The following is a 16,800-nucleotide window of genomic DNA, read 5'->3' on the forward strand; positions in this document are numbered from 1 at the left end:
CATGCTCTTGCCTGGTGTGAGATGGCAGCAGTGCAGCTCTCATAACCAGACTGTGCAACTAGGCTGACATTTGCTTTGTACTAGTGAATTGATGCAAAGCAGCCTGATTTTATCAGTTACTACTCTCTCAGGACATTCCACATATGTAGAATGGGAGTGGACAGCAGGCTAGTTTTCCTTCATCAGTATAAATCGTTCACTCCTACTCAAGTCAGTGACGCACTGCCAACTAATACCTGCTGAGGTTCTGTGCAAGGACCTCAAAGTCAGTATCTTAGAGCCCTTTATACCTTGTTTGCCATAAAGCAATTCTCCTCTACAAAGTCTCCTTGTACAGGAGGCAACTTATACATTGAACTTTGCTCCTATATGCACACTCCTGTCAATCATCAACAAATATTCTTTAGCAGATGCACAGGAAGCTGATGACAGAACAAGTAATTTTATTCACGGAGTCAGTTTTGACACTGAAGGGCACTGAACAGCTGAAAACATCATTTATAGGGAGTTCCACTTACAATGTTATTCAGAACATCAGTGGTGCTTTTGTTATTTCTAAGGAGTGCTTAGATGGAATAGTGTTACCCCTTTGAAAGAATTGGTAGCAATGGGACGAATAGAGCTAGCAAGGTTTACATAAAACTAACAGTCATGTTATGCTCAAAAGCTTAAGTTTATTGCTCTATTTAATGACTACCACCAGTATTTTTAAAAAGAATGCCAGTTCTTCCTGCTAGCTTCTCACTGAAGGAAATATTTTAAATACAGCAATAAAATCAAGTGGTTTAAAGATAACACATTTTGCCACACATTCATGCAAACCCTGCTGACAGGATTTTTACAGGTTCATGGATACAGAATAAACACAAAGGATGTGTACTGAAATACTGGGAAACTTTCCCCACAGTGATGAAGTTGTAGGCATAACATTTCAGGCCCTACACCCTGCTCCTACTGACATCAATAGCAAAAGCTCAGTGGGAGCAGGATCAGCCCTTATTGTTCTGAGAGCTGCTTTACCTTCTCCTGATTAGGAAGTGCAGTACATTCTCAGAATCTCCTGCACTAATAAAAGCGGTGGGTTTTGGTTATTGTTACAAATAAAGAGAAGCAAAAATATTTTTAGTAGATCATTATAGCTTCTATTCACAAAACACTTATCTTTCATGTTAAGGGTCCTGCGTACCTCCATTTTTCTCTGCTCAGTGAAGTACTTAAACATGTGTTTACCTCTAAGCATTAAATACAAACTACAGTCTTCACAGCCTGACTGAGGTCTAAAAAGAAAAGCATGGGCAGCAGTTTGTATTACTGAAAAGGAAACACTGCTGCTCGGACTAGTGATTAGAATGGGATAATGATTGCCTAAATTTGGTTTGAGGGCAAATTTATCAAAAAGCAGCCAACACGTTCAGACTGATTTTTTTTAAAGCTGCCTATAGGATTTGCGTTAATTTTAATGAGCACTGGATGCTGGTCACCCTCAAAGCTTTGAAACAATTTTAAATTCATAGAATACATGTGATTTTATTATTACATTTTAAATAAAGATTAATTCAACTCACAAAATTCCTCACCTGATTTCAAACCTCAAATTTCAGGGGAAATTGTATTTGGATTGTGGTCTGACTATGTAAAAAGAGAAACTATTTGCAAAAATCAAATCTGGTTGCAGACTGAGATGCCAAAATATTGACAAAGAAAAGGTAAAGCGTAAAGAATTTATGTTCCAATTAACTTCTACTATTCACCTCAGATCCACCCAGCTGTCATGATACTGGGGTACCTTGCTGGTAAGAATTGGAGGTAAGAATTTGACTCACATCACTGAAATATTTTTTCCCCTTAGTTCTGATAACACTGGTGGTGGACTGCTTTAGAAAAAATAAACAAGCAAACATGATGTGTGAAACATCATTTCAATGTGAATCTACTTGAATCTTTCAATGCAGAGGCTCAGAAGGTTTACGATATACACAGTATTCGGTAATTTTATATGTAAAAACAATCAGAAAGAGGCAAAAAGTTACTTTCAAGCTTAGTCAACATACGGCACATTTCAGCATGACAATTCAAAGAGTTTCACAATCTATTTGGATATATTAGCAATGATTTTTTTAAAAATAGCAAACTGAAGACAGTGGAATTTTTTCTGAATTTTTTTCTTGCTTTTGTAACAAATGAAGCTACTATTCTTATTTACAGTGTAAATAAGCCTTTTTTGGTGAAGATTATGTCCTGTCACATATGTTTAAGACAAGGCGTACCTCAGCTCTTAAATGTCAATGCAAACAAGAGCATAAAAGCAATATCAAAGTAAAATAGTATATCTTTCTTTCCAGCTAAGACAGCCAGGTTACCATGTGTCTCTTATCAGATCTGAAATATATCTGAATACAGTCAAAAGTTCTCTTGGTTTTAGCCTTTAGGAATATCATGAACACTTATTCTTCTGCTGCTCTAGAAAGCTGTTTTCCGTACAAGCTCATGACATGATGGACAAATTGATACTGTTCACAAGTCTGGATCATTCCTCCCCTGAAAAGGAAAGAAAAAAAGGGGAGGGAAACAGCAGCCTTATTACATGCAAGTAACATATGAGGAAATGGCATAGCTAACATGAAGCTGGTGTTACACACAAAAGGTCTATTCCAAAGCTTCCTGAAATGAGTGAAAAGTGCCCATTGATTGCAACCAGCTTGCAGTCTGACCTCAAGCTCCATTTTGAAAGTCTCTGCTAACCAAGGAACAGAAGGTAGTCAGAACAGGAATGGGCTTTACCTTCATTTTTCTTGGCAGAGGCCCTCATCCAGTAAGGCAATACCATAATCATTTACATTCATATTACTGTAGCACCTATACTCTAAGCACCATTTTAAACACCAGGAAAAGCAACCCCCACCCCAAAGCTCTAGACGGATAGATGGGAGCAGGGGGAATAAAGAGGGCAAGTAACTTATCCAAAACTTCACAGCTGCACTAGGAACTGAATTCAGGACTACAGAGGGCCAGGCCAGGCCAGCCCAGACAACTGATGCAGCACACAACTTTCCCATTCTGGAATGAGGGTTCTTTCCTCCATGCCATCCCACGCTGTGCTTTTGGCAAGTTCACCAGGGAACTAGGGGATGGCCAGCAGGATTTTGGAACAGACAATGGAACTTTAAGAAAAGACAACTCATATCTGTAACTGAATTGGCTGCCATGCACACCTTGATCAGTAAAAGACTCCCAGCACAGAAATCTGTTTTGGTTCAGCTTTTATTTCAGCTTTTGCTGTTCTCTTTAAAACTGCAAACCTGAAAGGAAATGCATGCAGGAGCAGAAATAGTTTGGTTTTCCATGTATCATTAGCCTGTGTATTTCTGCAAGTAGCATATTAATCAATAGGACTACTACAGCGGGAGACAGAAATAAACAAAAAGAACAAGGATAAAGTTGTCCATTTAATGCAGATTTTACTAACACTTAAAATTCTGCTAAGAGTACCTCAACAACAGTGATATGATCTCTTGATAATCAATTATGAAAATAATTAAACCCTGTGGCTCAAATTCACAGAAAGTGTATGCAGAATTGTGCCAGCACTGGTGCTGGTGCACAGATCCCAGGAACACAGTGCCAAAAGGAGGCTGAAACAACAAGCGGAGCTGAGGAGCATGGGAACCCGTGGGTGGCCAGCACCAACCAGACTGTCTCAGTCTGAGGAAGAGCATATGTGGTGCATTCCCTCAGAAACCTCCACCAGAGGAAATTAATGAAAAGTTGCTTCCTCTGAGCCAAATAGATAGCAGACTGCTAGCGCCCTCCTTGGGGACTGCCCTCCTCTATGGGGTCCAGCTTAACAATTGTGGGTCACACAGTAACCATACCAGTAACCATACCAGTAAGGGGTAGATGAGTGGGCAAGAAAACCTCCTCCTTCAGCCTCTTGCAGTTATTTTGTTAAGCAGCTGTTTGAAACAACACTTAACAATGAGCAGGGAAGGGCACGGACCCATGGTTCAACCTCTCATCAATAAGCAAAGGTGGGAAACACACACTGTGTTTCTAAATAAACTATTTCCTAGCTGAGCATTCTCCTCCCCATCTGCTCTGCTTAATACAGGCTCACAGTTGATCTGTTTCTGAGTCCTTCTGTGCTGCACACAGCATTGAAATATATTTATGTCAGTTCATGACACACAAAGAACGTTACTCATATCTGGCAATTACTCCCCATGAAATTCCATTAACAGTGAGGTTGCACCCTGAAGTTGTAGCAACAGAAGCACTAGGGTGGCCATCAAGTTTCAGACTGCAGGAAATTATTTTCCTTTTTATCTGGTTCCCTGCTATGTGGTGGCTTCCTCCCTTTCCCACACACATGCACACCATGACATGTGCTTGCTGTCCAGGCTTTGGCACAGAATAGAGAAATTATATTTTCACCCCTATTTGCCACAGAAACCTTTCAAATCTGAGTTGCATTGTGGGAAAGGACAGCAAATGTCTCTCAGCACTGTGGGAAGGATGCAGGAATGATCACTTCCTCTCCTTAGTCATACTAGGTTATTTTAGGAGCGACTGTTGGCCACTGGTGCAAAGTCCAGTGCACAGGATTTTTCCAAGGGATCTGTAAGGGAATGAAGGGAAAGAAACATTTGTCCCCTTTGCCCCCACAGCAACCTCAAAGGCAGTTCTCAGGGCTAATGTCAACCCCTCTACTGCTGTGAAGCAGTGAGGTGCATTCTTTTACGTGTCTGCTCTGGCCTGCATCCAACCCTCCTTCCCTAAGTCCCTGGTAACTCCTTCCCATCCACCCTATTTTCTCTAGCCAGTAACCACCAGACAGGAGGAGGAGACAGAGAGGGTCTTCCGTCTTATAGCTGCTTGGACACTGTCTCATCCTCTCACACTGCTTTTGAAGTCACACAGAGCTTTTGCGGGGGTTTAGTGACAATAACAGTGGATGGCAGCATGACTTCCAAGAGACTATGAGCCCCATTTTTCACTCCTTGAAGAAATCATGCTTTTCTGTAGCAAGGATGATGATTTGACTGCTTTCCATCTTGAGTATTTTCTCCCATGACATTTAAATGGCCTTTTCCTATCCCATCTCACCCCTGAGAGGTACCTGGCAGCTACAAAGGTCCCTGCAGGCTTCCTTTTCCTCCACGGCATCCTTTAAGTGTGATCTCCCTTCTCCAGCCTCTGCAAATGACTGCCAGTTCCCCTCTTCCTGCAAAGCTAGTATTTTTAATTGGCCTTCTGTATCAAGCACATTTGTAAGCAGGTGTCTTCAACCTTCATTTGTATGGCTATTTTCCTGTGTAACATTAGTCACAGAGACAAGATATTTCAGATCCAGCCAGATGTTTCACTGGGCCATGGATAATCAGCACTCACTACTCATATTCTGGTTTTCTTTTTCTCAAGAAGCCTTTCCTTCTCTGGCTTGAAATCCATTGAAATAGCCAAACCTCCAAGCCCCTGCAGATCCCTGTCTATCAGAACCTCAGCAGGGCAGCAAGCATTTCATTTTCTGCCTCCCACTGAGCATAATTTCTCCTCTGAAAAAAAGTTCAGCGTGGGGTTGAGGTTCTTTTTTTTCCTCAGAAAAAATCTTTGGTATGTTTTTCGTGACATCTCTTCCCTCGACTACATTTATCATTATCATTAGAGAGAGCACTGAGACATGTTTTGATGGCACTTGAAACCAGTGGGAGAGGAAAAATAACATCTCTGGTGCAAAATTCAAGTCTGTTTACTTCATAATCAAACTCAAGGTGGTGTGTTAAGAAATGCTTAACTGGAAACCATTGACTTTCTGAAGATTTTCACAGCTCCTTTCATATGTCTGCAAACACTCCAGACTCTGCATACTCTCCCTCTCCTCACAAAGTCCCAAGCAGCTATGCCCTTCCAACAGTGCTCACAGCTCCAACTGTGCAAGGCCAGTTTTCTTTTCTTCTCCTGGGAGCAAAATGCTGATCTGTGGCTCTGAACTTAAGTACAGCAGACCTTTGAGCCTTTGCTTCTGTAAGAACATGGGGCCAACTCCTGAGCTAGTGAAAGGTCATTCCTTGCTGCACTGAGCTGTGCAGATTTTGATGCCAGTTGTGAATCTAGCTCAGTTCCAGGGCTGTTCATTATGGTTTACTGCTCATAAAATAGGCAAAGATTACAAGTCAGAACTGCTCAGAACAGGACAACTTTCTTCCAGGAACGTTCTCTCTTGGCCTCCATTTGCCTTTGTTCCTCTGCTGTTCCCATTTGTTTCTCCTTAAGTAAAGGGAAAGATTACCATTTTTCTTTTTTTTTTTTCTGGAAAGGAAACAGGCTTTCTTACCTGTCTAACCGTAACTGGCAGGCTGTTCGCAATATGTCAACTATGCCCTCGCTCTTCAGCTGTTTACAACAGACACTAGTTGCAATAAAGCAGCCAGTCCTCCCGATGCCTGCACTAAGGGAAGGAAAAGCAGAGAGAGGCAGTGGATGTGTTAGAATGGCTTTGGAACTTTCTCGTTAAATGAGTGCCATTAAACCAGCAATCAAACCCCATTATCCCTTTCCTCCCTCCAACCTTTACCAGGTGGGTGCTTGCAAATACAAAGCCGTAACTAGGAAAAGATATTAACTTCAATGGGATAACACAATTAAGTGTGAGCCACTTGCAGCAAAAGGATGGACATTGCACATACAGTGCTAAAAATGGACTGTTGGGTACCGTTTGATCCAGTATGTCATTGAACCATTGAAAATAAGCAGTTAAATAGTATTTCTTAGACTTGCTTTGAAGGCAACCTTTGCTTTGAGATTCTTAATCCTAATAGCTTCTTTGAAAGCTATTTTCATTCACAGGTACAGTAAAGAAAACAACAAACCCCTTGCTTAAATAATTAGAGCTAACAGCAATATGGTAAGTGTGATGCCATTTGCTGATCAGATCTGCAATCTAGTAATTCTCTGAATTAGTGCAGGATACAACAAATTCACTATTAAAGAAATTTATTTGTCTTTCCTGAACACCTTTGTATCTGATTCAGTCCTTGCTTAATGACCAGAATTAATTTTATTCTCAAAGGCACAGTGGTATCAAAGCTGTGAATTCTTCTTATCAGCTAATAAAAAGCTAGCAGCAAAAGCTGACAGCCCTTCTTACGCATTAAATAGTTAAGTGAGCATCCTCAGGAATAATTACTTGACACAACTGCAAAAAAACCTGCTTCCATTTAAATTGCTCTAAAGTCATAATACAAAAACACTGGCAACAAATGTACAAGCAACAATGGAGTTTGCAGTTAGCTGCTGCTTGCAAAGTCCTAATATTGTTTCTTTGACTGTATAGACAGGTTTTTCACTGGGCATTTATGCTATTAGGGAAACAGCTACATTGGAATTGTTTTAACTTCTATTACAGAATGATCAAGGCAATTCAATGGAAGTTTGGGGGATGATTTTACTCACTAAGAACTCATCTCAGTCTTCAAATAATTGTGATGGAGGTACCTACCTGACTTAAAATTTTTGTCCCTGAAACTCTTTGTGCCTCATGCCCTGACTTCTGTTTTCTTTACCATATCTAGTTTGTTCATCAATACTTCAAGTATTTCAAGGTTTCAGGACTCTTTGCTGCATATGGATGTAAATCAACGGTTAAAAAAAAGGCGGCCCTTCGTCTTCCAATTTATGCCATAATCAAATAGGCCACAGTACACAGCTCTTGTCTACTGTTTCACATCCATAGGCCTCAGAGTGTTTCGCAAAGGGAGCAAACAACACCCATTTTTAGACAAAGCAAACAGCACTGAGACAGCACTTGTCCCCAGGACAAGCTGCAGGTCTCTCAGTGGCTGAGACAAAGTCATAATCCTTCGAAGACTCCCCAAGAGTGGTGCATTATGCAAAGGACCTTAACAGGACTGCTAGCCTGCCTTTAACATGAAGCTGCTTTTAAGAATAGGGCCACAAAAATGATCAGAGGGATGGAACATCTCTCCTATGAGGAAAGGCTGAGAGAGTTGGAGTTGTTCAGCCTGGAGAAGAAAAGGCTCTGGGGAGACCTTATTGCAGCATTTCATTACTTAAAGGGGGCTCACAAGAAAGATGAGGACAGAATTTTTAGTGGGGTTTGTGATAGGAGAAGGGGTAATGGTTTTAAACTAAAAGAGGGTAGATGCAGACTAGATATAAGGAAGAAATGTTTTATGATAAAGGTGGTGAAACACTGGAACAGGTTGCCCAGAGAGGCTGTAGGTGCCCCATCCCTGGAAACATTCAAGGTCAGGCTGGACGGGGCTCTGAGCAACCTGATCTAGTTGAAGATGTCCCTGCTCATTGCGGGGAGGGTTGGACTAGATGACCTTTAAAGGTCCCTTCTAATCCAAACTATTCTATGATTCTAATAGCTTCATTATTAGGTTTGTATCTATTTTTTCTTAAAGGTGCATTATTTTACATCACTGAAGGCCCAACCCACAGTGATTATGCTCTACTGAGGATCTCCCACAAAGGCCAAAGGAGCTACAGTACTCAGCGTAACACAGGCCTTGGCTAATGGCTTGCTGCGTATACCACTCTCAAATAGAGGCAATGTATTAAATTCCTTCTTCAGATAAAATGACTGCAACTGAAAATAATCTGAAAGGGCTCTGGTCCACAGTTATCACATAAAATACTTCATAATCCTATCACCATGTCTCTTAGTAGTTATTTCAAATAAAAATACCCCATTTCCCCCCAAATTATTACTGTGTCATGGGGATGACACCATACAAGAGGACAAAACAAGTATGCAAAGCAAGAGTGACATGGTGACCAGAATCTTTACCTGCAGCAAATACCATAATACTTCAAGGAGCTCTTAGAGAGTCACAGATTTCCAAGGGCAAAGGGGACCTTCTTACAAACCATTTGTTATTTTTCTCTGAACTCTCCCCAATTTGTCAAAATCTGTTTCAAAAACACAGGCAGAAAAACTGGACATGTGGCATCATACGAACATTTTACTAGCGATTACTCCATATTAGCTTATAGGTGGATCTTTGATGACACTGGGCTACCAACCATTCATGCCAAGAGTCTCTTAAAAAACATTCCCATTGTATAATACCCCATTTACTATGGCTTCTGGATAGCAACCATCCGCCATTTCCTAGAAAATGTTCTGCAAAACTAGGTAAAATTCCTTACAAAAATCCCAAAGATCAATTTGGCAAAATACATTTTATTGAAATTATGGAAGATTATCCCGGCAAGACTACTGCATCACTTATCAGGCTTTCCACTGTTTACCTGGAATAACTGCTTTGAGCACTGACTTACAGTTTTCAAGTAATCACATTTAACCTTTCTAAACACTGGCAAAACAGGACTTGCTTTTAGACCTCTGGAACTTCTCAAATTTTCAAGAACTAGAACTCAGCTATACTAAACTTTAATGGTTTAGAGCCTGTGGACCAATTTTTTTAAACACTCTTGGTTAAAAACCATTCAGTATAGCTGATTTAATAATGGTTAGTAGTTGTTGCTTAACACATTCCCTAGTTAGCAGCGCAAAAGAATGTACTTCATCATGTCTACAACTGATAAGTACATCATCCTACTTCTTTTCTGAAGACAGAAGAGAAGTATCTATCTTCATCTATATTTTCTGCTATGTGATTGATAATTATAATTTTCTCATCAGGCTTCAAACCGCTGTAAAGATTTTGCTTCTTCCATATAAGAAGTTTTTGTCTTTGCCAGGGGCTTTTCACGGATATTTCAGTTTTACTGTCAATTGCATACATTTCCTGTCTGTTGATTAGTACTTGCTGCAATCAGCTTTGCCACTGTTTCATTTGTTTTATGTATTACACTTAAATTATTGTCTTTGGCGTAATGAGGATTTTTTAAAATCAAAGAAGGAATCTATAAAACAGAGGGTTTTGAGGCTTAAAGTTCAATGTTCTCATTTTTCTCCTTGCATGTGTCTTGCTACTCAATTTCACTCACAGTATGTTAATCTTTGGTAACCTGGCCCTTTTAAGATCATTAAAGGCATATATTACTGGTAACGCAAATAAAATGAGACTGTTCTTACTTGTAACTGAGCCACCACCAGCTTCTGTGTTCAGCTCAGTCTGTATCTAAATGCAACACTTGGCAATAGAAAATTATTGTCATTAAATTTTAGAAGTTCCAAGCATGTTTCAGAAGCAGTTGGGCAAGATCTCCCCCATGTCCGACTGATGGCCAATATGACACTATCTGCATTATGCCACTGTATGCGAAGAAGCCCTCAGAAGTCAGATACAACATTTATTTACCTGCAGTGAACAATCACCGGGGCATTCTTCTCTTCTGCACTCTGCATTGCCTCTTCCACTTCCAGTACTAGCTGTAACAGAGGAGGGGCTTGATCTGGTGTCTTCTGGTCTGGCCAAGACGTGTACCAGTAATGTTTCAGGTTTCTGACTTCTTCTCCTTTCTGCAATCCAGTTAAGACAAATACCACAAAGTTTTAAAAGAACTTCTGGTTGTAAATTGATATTGAAACCTGGCCTTCCCTTTAAGAATGAGATGAGTAAGACAATGCTAAATGGAACAGGAGATCCGAATGGCAAGCCACACAACACAGAAATCTGGATTTCAAATATCACGTCTGCACTTCAGTAAACTGCCTTAAAAAAAAAATTAATCCCCCCCCACCCCAGTATGCTGCTCTTTTAGTGCCAAGAGCTGTGTGCAAAACACTCCAGGCAGTCTGTTCCCTCTTGACAGATTCATTCAGTGAAGCCAGAGCTGTGCTTGTGACATAATTGCTTTCATAATGTATTTGACAGACAGCGAGCCAGGAGCCCTATCTCTGTCTCTGATAGCTAGATAGATAGATGAGGGAGAGATATGGGAGCTTATTTTTCTATCTCTTCTGACAGACAGACTCATATCAGTTTCCTGTCAATTCTACTCTTCTCTTAGACATGGTGAGAAATTCAGAGGCACTATGGAAGGTGGGAATTCTATCTAGCTGCAGTCCAGGGCTTTGTGAGACACACATTACAGTTCTCTCTATGTCTCAGCATGGCTATGAATATAGCAAATGTGCTGTTACCTTTTCTGAGTGCCAAGTAGCACTGAGTGCTTCTGATTTTGTGTGTTCAAAGTGACATCCTTCTGCCTGATTTCTAAAGGTGCCAAATAGTAACATGGAGCTCAGGGAACCTTTCAGCCATTACATAAGCCAGCTGGCATAGGGCTAAGCAAATGTCTTCAAAAGGTCCAGGAACAGAAGTGTTAGCTTCCACAACCTTCCCTTAAACACATGGCTAGCTGAGTTTAAGAGGGGAGGAAAAAGAGAAAAAAATTCTCTCTTTCTAAAGAACCAGGGACAAAAATCTGGAAATAGTTTCTGCCATCTATACTCCTAAGTCCCTATGACTGTCAGGTGCTACATGTTAAAAGTGCTCTGTGGTTGTGCCACTTCCATCCTTCTCTTCGGTTGACAAAGCTTTTGCATAGCTTCACAGTGAACTAGATGGGGGAAGTGATCTAGTTAAATCTTTTTTCTTTCTCATGCTTGATAAATTTTCAGATGGATTGATCAGTTTCCCCCTTTGGCTTACCACACAGTCACATATACACTTGTGTGGACACATGGGAGGTGGCACAAGGGTAGGAACAAGAGAGATGGACAAAGGGAGGCTGGACTTCCTTTAGTTGCTGTTCCAGCTTATACAGGGTTTAAAGTGCTCATTGAAGCACAGCCATAGGAACCTTAAGGGTACATTTAGCTCAGTTTAGAAAAAGAGAGTCTTACTATTGTAGCACAGAGCCTGGCTTTAGGTTATTTACCCTAGCGAGAAGATATTCTGGTTAAGAGAGCATAACTAGTTGTCATGAATAGTACTTGAGCTCACTGCAGTAAATCTGATCAAATTTCAACACTGCTCTGAAACATGAACATACACAGTTGCTTTTGAATGTGTGACTATGTGTGAACCACAGAAGTTATGAACACTGGATTCTTAAGTGGGTTGTGAAAAATTATAATAAAAATGTTGTCAATAACACTGAGAGAAAAGTAAAAGATAAAAGTCATCTGAAGAAAAACATGAATCACTACATAAAGTCACTCATTTGATGGAAACAGAAAAGAGCCAAAGTTCTAATGATGAACTCCGGATGTCTTTAGCTTTGTCTATGCTGTTACCAGTTTTATGCTTCTGCTTAGAGAAGCCTGACCTCTGTGGTTCTGTGCACTTCTGCTTTGACTTTTACAAAATATTCTCTATTGGTGCTTCCTTGAGACTGAGAAGACTTGGGAACACCTAGGAGGAAGCAAGATTTAATTGATGGTTTGAAGTCTACCGTCATGTATGCTGTAGGTGAGGGTGAGATCATGAATCAGTGGCTAGACACTGGCAGGTCCTTTGAGAAAGGAAAACAAGCCTTACCCTGTTGCCTGAGTACTTCCTAAATTCCTAAAGCTTGCCAAATCCAGTCCCCTATTCTGAGAAAAGTATTACAGTCCACCCCTTAACACATGCAGTAATCATATATTGCTGGTGGTGGTATCATATATTTCTGACCACTCCTATTTAACGGAAAATAGGATTCAATTAATGGCTTCTCTAGTTTTCACTACCAAGTCATTTAACATACGTATGGTCCAGAGCCAATACTCCACTATTGCTATTAAATGACCAATGTACAGCTCTAGGCAATGGTAACCTAAAACAAATGGAATCTTTATTTCAGCTCTAGAACTCAGCAGTTCACCTCCTAACATTTGGGGGTGGGAGGAAAGAGACACTGCCCCATTAGTACAGAAAACAAAAAAATTGTTTAACTGAAAAATAAACTGGGATGAGCTTAAAGAAAATAATCAAAATTATCAAGTCATTTGAGTAGGGAAGAAACTACATGCTTGGAGATATGTATGTCCAATAAAGGCTTCTGTATCATTTCTGATAGAAAAGCACTTGTCTGTCTTGGCTATGATTGGGAAAAATGTGTGGTATTATACTTCTTTCCTTCTGACTTTGCTGTACTCTGCTACCCTAGCTATTCTTTTTTCTTTCTCTAGGTGCCTGAACGTACTGGATATGCCAGCCCTGACAAATAATCTGGCTTTCAGTTTGCTGGTTGTTGTTTTCTTTTTTTTTCCCCTGTGAGATCCACAGTTACATATACAGAAAAGATATATTCATATCTGACACTAAATTCTGAAGCTCCTTCTCTAACAGAGAGCTTCACCTAAGGAAGAACTGAGCAGGGACAAGAGAATTTGGGAAAACACTGAGAGGTTGCTGTTGGAAGAAAACATTCTGCAGGGGTAAGTATTAGCTTGAAAGGTACTGTGAGATGGGAGTGTGGGTTATTACGCTTGAATTGTTGTATATAAGCTCTTCAGGAATGTTTCTTTGTTTTGTGCAACACCTGTTAAAGTGAGATTGTTTTTTGGATATGCTACTGCAGTATCAATATTAAAAGCCACTCCCTTGCAATTCCCATCTGAAAATGGAACTGGCTATTACCTTCCTGAGAGTAATTTGAATGATCCTTCCCCAGGGAGAGAATAAAATTTCCTTCCAGAAATATAAAGGGAGAGTGGTTTTTTTTGTTTGGGGGGGCAGGCAGGGAAGAACATTCCAACCTAAATCTCTAAAGTTAATGTCAAGCTGAAAAAAAAAAAAGGCAATATTCACTCATATTACAACACTGTATTTAAGAATTTAAAACAATTATGAAAAACTCTTCTAGCAGACAGTGTAGTTTTTTATTGAGGAAATTTTGTTTTGTCACCGTAACTAAAAAGTGACCAGTTCTGTTAGATATCAGCATTCCAGCAGAATTAATCTGTATTTTATTCTTGCTGCTGCACTGTAGTGTTTTGGATAAATTGTATTTAAGACCGCTGCAAGTCTGCAACATACTTGTACATATTCTTTACTTCCCACTTGTCAGGGAGTGTGATTTTCTCCTTGCTGCCTTTGCCAAAAGCATGAGTGACAGACTTTCCACGCTCGCAATCCAGACATGGGATTTCATATGCTGGCTTTCTGCCTAATTAGCATATGGCTGAAGAGACTTGAAACTGGTTAGATAAAAAGAGAAAGAAATTGTGGTGTTATACTGAGGTCAGGGGTAGATCTAGTAGATGAAAGACGTATAAAGTTTATGTAAATAGACTGTTCTTATTAAAACACGTAGCTTGAGATTCTAGAACCTAACAATGAAAACAGTTGTAAAATAGGACTCTGGTACTTTAGACTAAGTAGCATCTAAGTACTTAAAAAAAATTAAAGCTGTGTTTAAACTCTCCATCCACTGGTATGTAAAACTACATATGCAGTTCGTTGGAAAGATACTAATGTTTAGAAATGTAACCATGGAGAATGCTATGGTGAAAGTGTTTTTAAAGATTATCAACAGTTTTAGTGTCTTGGAGTGGAATGATCCCTTAAAGCATCTTCAAGGTCAGGTCAGCCAAATTGCTCAAAGAATAAATTAGCATAGTACCTATTAAAAGGGGTTCAGCCCTGGTGAACAGAAGTGGTGCTACCACACCCCTGACAAGTGTCAAGCAGACCAGCAGTCCCACTGCTGAGAAAAACTGAAAACAGGTAAGCAAAATTAAAAAGCCTTTTGCTTAGTTCTCAACTCCCCTACTTATTGTTAGTAGCACAAGTCATCTTAGGTATAAACAGCTGGTGGGTATCCAGCAGTCTGACAGCATCCTAATAACGATCATAAAAAGACAAGAAGCACAACTTAAATATTTCTTAGGGGTCTTCCCATACTACAAAATATGTAAGATGCCATGCAGGTAAAAGTTCCCTGTTAGTAATCAGTAACCCTTTGCCTAAGTCCATGGCCCAAAGAATAAACAAGCCTTTGAATTTTACAGAACATCATCACAGAGATTAGTAAGTTATTCCACAAGTGCTGTCTGTCTGACTTGCAAAGGCCAGTAAGAAGCTATCCATGAGCTAACATGTCACTCTAAATGACCAGTCAACACAGAAGACACGGGCACAGAATGGTCACTGGTTTCTTCCACTGAGTGAACCCTGTACTACTACAATTGGCCTGGTAGCTTTCAGATTGTACATATGCAGTCTAAATCTCTGACTGCTTATTATACTGTATTTTTTGTATGTTGGCAAACTGGGCAAAGCTATCATGACTTCTGTAATGAAAAGTGGTATTTGTACAGCAGTACACTGTGCAGAAGATTTCTACACAACTCTCCATGAACATCTCCATTTAAGGGTTAAGACAGCTAAATTACTGTAAGTACATTGGAATGATTTACCTTTAGGGTGATGAGCCTTAAACGGTAATCATCTGCTTGTATTACTTGGTTAACTGTGATTTCTATTCCTTCATAGGTGACCTGTTCCTCTGGCCAATATTCTGTGCATTTCTGTGTGCAATATAAAATAAATCTAGTTAAGCAGATACCAAGGGAGGTTCATTTTTACTCCTCTGAAATTGGATATAGCACATGCATAGATGAATATGAATTAATGTTGTTTCTATAATAAGTACAAGTTTTCACTTTCTAAACAGGGACCACATTTCAGGTGATTTTTGCTGCATTCATAATAGCCTGATTGCATGATTAAAAAAGCACAGATCAAGTAATGACTAACCAATGCTTTTAAATACACACATCCTTATTTATCTTTATGCAACTGATATGCATTTTGAAGGTTCATTAGACAGGCCAGTGGCCATGTGCATGTGTTTTTAAATTAATCCATTTCTTAAGATAATAATGATTAGTATAATATACATTAGTTACCAATATTTCTGTGGTATGTATACACCAATATGGAAACACAAAATACATCTTTTCTATTTTTTATATTCAGACAGCATTGACCCTTTATAAGATGATCATTTCCATAGGCCTTTGTACAAAAGAACATGACTGGGGATGTTTTGGGAATTTGATTACGTACCAAAATTTACTTTAAATGGACACTGAGAATCCTTCAAAGTTAAAAAACTAAAAGGAAGCAATAGCTGTGAGAGCTATTAGACTACTACATTTGATTTTGCCAAAAAACAGGCAGAGATGCAGCCAGCACAACCTGACAATTAGAGAAGGAGAAACTATAGTCCATTTGCGAATCTACACTGTGGTACTGATACACTAGACATGAGTAGGTGAGAATTTGTAAGCATTCCTATCCTGGAAGGAGGACTGAAAAAGACTGTGGTTTTTGGTATGTGGTTTCTCTTTAAGCTAATCAATATGCAAAGGAAGAGACAAGCATTTCAACATGGTGCATGAACTAGTTTATGGACAAAGAATGACATGAACAAGGCAGGGTCTGAGAAAAAGGATCCCTTGTGATAACGGAAGAAGCAATCTCGTTATCACAGGAGAATAAGAATCTGCTATTGGACAAACCCAGTTAAAGATGATGCTTGTAAGCTTCCTCTTTTACATAGCTGTACACGATCTTGAAGGAAGCAAGTTAAATCACTTTGCTCTCCCCCACCAAAAATAATTTCACGTCAGAAGAAAGATTAACAACAGAAAAGTACCTTGCAAAGTTACTGAGTGAAAATTTTTGTGTGGGAGAATCACTGTTGTTCCATCTGCATAGCGCATCAGTTAATAACCCACTGGGAATGCGGCCCACTGTGTCTCTGTAAAATTATTTACGCAGATTGCGTTTTTTCTTCCTCTCCTCTTAAACTGCAGAATCCATTGTAAAAATTGTCAAGAGCGCTAGCAGCTATCAATAGCACAGACATTGCTCTGCTTAAAGGAGTGGAGTAAGATTGCCCACTCATTTCTGTGGGCTGTCTGTCAGT

The 16,800-nt window shown here is 39.7% G+C and overlaps 1 protein-coding gene across 9 annotated transcripts in view; it reads right to left on the reverse strand.

Annotated features, from left to right (window-relative positions):
* Positions 1–367: 367 nt before the first annotated feature.
* Positions 368–16,800, reverse strand: part of PTPN5 (protein tyrosine phosphatase non-receptor type 5) — an 89,454-nt gene continuing 73,021 nt past the window's right edge. For all 9 annotated transcript variants that reach the window (XM_072865723.1, XM_072865724.1, XM_072865722.1 and 6 more), the window contains 4 exons: positions 15,284–15,394; positions 10,293–10,453; positions 6,332–6,445; positions 368–2,538 (listed from right to left, as the gene is read on the reverse strand). In XM_072865723.1, coding sequence (XP_072721824.1) covers positions 2,445–2,538; positions 6,332–6,445; positions 10,293–10,453; positions 15,284–15,394 — 480 coding nt within the window. In that variant the 3' untranslated portion in view covers positions 368–2,444. The remainder of the gene's footprint in view (positions 2,539–6,331; positions 6,446–10,292; positions 10,454–15,283; positions 15,395–16,800) is intronic.

Source organism: Ciconia boyciana, chromosome 6, assembly GCF_034638445.1.
Source record: "Ciconia boyciana chromosome 6, ASM3463844v1, whole genome shotgun sequence".
In the NCBI taxonomy this organism is placed as follows: domain Eukaryota; kingdom Metazoa; phylum Chordata; class Aves; order Ciconiiformes; family Ciconiidae; genus Ciconia; species Ciconia boyciana.